The 3,161-nt window shown below is 45.0% G+C and overlaps 1 protein-coding gene across 1 annotated transcript in view; it reads left to right on the forward strand.

Annotated features, from left to right (window-relative positions):
• Positions 1–371: 371 nt before the first annotated feature.
• Positions 372–3,161, forward strand: part of sult6b1 (sulfotransferase family, cytosolic, 6b, member 1) — a 13,968-nt gene continuing 11,178 nt past the window's right edge. Inside the window, exon 1 of the mRNA XM_015056798.1 lies at positions 372–832. Within this exon, the coding sequence (XP_014912284.1) occupies positions 457–832 (376 nt within the window). The 5' untranslated portion in view covers positions 372–456. The remainder of the gene's footprint in view (positions 833–3,161) is intronic.

The following is a 3,161-nucleotide window of genomic DNA, read 5'->3' on the forward strand; positions in this document are numbered from 1 at the left end:
TGTCCTCAGACTCGGCTGAAACCACGACCTTCTGATGACCTTCTGATGACCTTCTGATGACCTTCTGATGACCTTCAAGTATAAAACTTGTCCTGTCATGAATCGATTTTAAGATAAAAACATTGGTGTCAGTGCAGTTTGAAGTCTTATCATCGTTGCCTGCATCATGTGGAGCCAGACTCTGATCCAGACTCTGATGAGATTTTCTGTTTGATTTTCATTGATCTGAAGTGACTGATGTGCTGGACTGCAGCTTCACAGCTCTGTGTGTGAAAGCAGAACCAGAACCAGCAGCCAGTTTGGGTTCATTCCTGCTCCTCCATGTCAGGAAGCAGAGATAAACATCTGGGCAGGAAGTGAGTTAAACACCAACTTTCAGTTCAACTTTCTCTCCAGTGACCTCTTGACCTCCGATCTGCTGGATGAAAGACGGGAAATGTGATCTATCACTCCTCCATGAAGCTGCAGCTTTTCCTGCATGTGCGTGCAGAGAGGAGGTGCTTCCAGACTCCTCCTCCTCCTCCTCCTCTCGCTCCCTCGGCGCTCCAGAATCTGAACCGGAGCAGTTTTCCCTGTTGCTCTTCTACCTCCCTGTTCTCCTGCAGCGGCTCCAGATCCGTAGATTCCCTCAGCAGGATGAGCAGCAACCCGCTGGCCGACAGGATGCAGGCCCGGCTGGAGAAGGCGAAGGCCATGAGGGACGAGGACAAGCTGTACAGGCACAACGGGGTGCTGTACCCCACCCTCATGTGTCCAGAGGAACATTTAAAGTGTCTGGACGGCTTGGAGGCCAGAGACGACGACATCATGCTGGTGGCTTATCCTAAATGTGGTGAGTGGCAGAAAAATCCCCTGATCACATTTCAAACTCTGTAATGCATTACTTTGTTTCATGCTTAGTTTCAAGCAGAGAATAATTCCAGTCTTAAAATGATTTGTTGGACGTTCACATTTAGTCAGATATTTGTTCCTTCAGGAGGAATCAGCAACAGTTTGGTTTCACGTTGCAGATAAACAGTTTTTCCTCTGATCTGGTTCTGATAAGTTTTAGTTCAATGAATGAAAAGCTGAAGGCAAAGAACAGGAACCCAGTGAGGAGTAAAGCTGCTCAGCTGCAGTCGGTCAACCTGCTCTACAGGTTTTTACTGTCAGGGAAAAGTAAAATGCTAATGGAGCAGATCACTCTGACCTCTGACCTCATGGTTGGCGACACACCTGGAGGTGAAACAGGCCGGAGGGAAAACTTGTCCTGGCTGAAAGCCCACAGAGTCGATGATCCTGAAGATCAGACTGGGACGAACTGAGGAGTTTAAAAATGTTCTGCATTTCCAGAATTAAATAGCAAAGATTTTTAGGTTAAATTCACACAGCAGGGAAATGAGACCAAAATCTGACTTTTTCCATCGCTGTTAGCTGTTAGCTGTTAGCCGTTAGCTGTTAGCTGTTAGCTGTTAGCCGTTAGCTGTTAGCCATTAGCTGTTAGCCGTTAACTGTTAGCCGTTAACTGTTAGTTGTTAGCCGTTAGCTGTTAGTTGTTAGCCGTTAGCTGTTAGCCGTTATTTGTTAGCTGTTAGCTGTTAACTGTTAGCTGTTAGCCATTAGCTGTTATTTGTTAGCTGTTAGCCGTTAGCTGTTAGCTGTTAGCCGCTAGCTGTTAGCCGTTATTTGTTAGCTGTTAGCTGTTAGCTGTTAGCTGTTAGCCATTAGCTTTCTGTGCTGCGGGTTGTAACCACACAGTGAATGTTTCCAGGACCGAACAGGGAAATGATTCCTTCCTCAGGTCAGAAGAGGCTGAAATTCATTTATCAGACATGTCAGCCTGCAGCTGTGGCTACTACCTATTAGCTCATCATCATCATGAATGTGTGAGTGAATGGAAATGACTGGTTCCATGTAAAGTGTCTTTAAATGTCCTAATAAAGTGCAGGATGAGTCTGCTGTCATTTCATTTCACGTGGTTCAGGTTCTGCTGAGGCTGAAACCAGGCTGAATCTATAAACACTGGTTTTTTATTTAGGGGTGTTATTTTGGGGGCTCTAACTGCTCTGATGCTCCCAGACCTTTGGATCTGGGTGTAGAGAGGAGGGAGTCGTGTTTCGGAAACTTGGCGTCTCTTTGCAGATGATGTGTGGCCTAGTCCAATCCTCATCAGCACAACAGATCCAGGTGTGATGGACAGGTGAAGATTCTAAGAGCTGTAGGACAGTCGCTCTCAGGGATTGGACTAGGCCATTGGCATCAGACGACCAAACTGTGGGTTAAGGTCCAAACGTTTGGTCCAGATGGAGAAGAGTCTCTGCTTCAAGGAAAACATGTTGATTAGTGTCATGTTAGAGATTAATGGAGGGATTTGATCAGGGGTTTGATCAGGGGTTTGATCAGGGATTTGATCAGGGATTTGATCAGGGGTTTGGTCAGGGATTTGTCTGAATCTTCCAGCCTGACTTTCCTGTCACATAATTGTAAGTCTGTTCTTTAAGCCTCCATCTATGATTTATATTGATGCTAATTTAAATATTTAAAGACATTTCCAGACTGATGATTATTTAATTCCACTCAGCTGAGGATCAAATATTGGACCTGGTTAAAAACTGAGGCTGATGTTTGACCATCAGAACATGAGTTTAATAAAACCTCACCTGCAAAGTAAACATCATAAATTAACCTGTCTGTCACTAGAGGACCCAAATTTGGGTCCTCTCGTGACAGGGGTGTCAAACTCCAGTCCTCAAGGGGCTCTGTCCTGCAACTTTTAGATGTGCCTCTGCTGCACCACACCTGAAAAGAATAATTAGGTCATTAGCAAGGCTCAGGAGAACCGATCTACACAGGGAGGAGGTAATTAAGCCATTTCATTCCACTGGTTTTTACCTGTGGCACATCTAAACACTGCAGGACAGCGGCCCTTGAGGACTGGAGTTTGACACCCCTGTGAATGACAACCTGTGACTGACAGGTTAAAGTAATTCAAAGCATAAAACCCTCAATCAGCCGACTGTGTGTGACCTGAACAAATATTAACTCAGAAACAATAAACTGAAATCTGCAAAACCAAACAAGATTTTCTTTCATAGAAACTGACAAGAAGTGAATAAATGTTAAAACAGCAAAGATGTGTGTGTGAGGTGTGTGTGTGTGGTGTGTGTGTGTGGTGTGTGTGT

Source organism: Poecilia latipinna, unplaced genomic scaffold (assembly GCF_001443285.1).
Source record: "Poecilia latipinna isolate Pla-1442-1.1 unplaced genomic scaffold, P_latipinna-1.0 Scaffold1408, whole genome shotgun sequence".
NCBI classification, from domain to species: domain Eukaryota; kingdom Metazoa; phylum Chordata; class Actinopteri; order Cyprinodontiformes; family Poeciliidae; genus Poecilia; species Poecilia latipinna.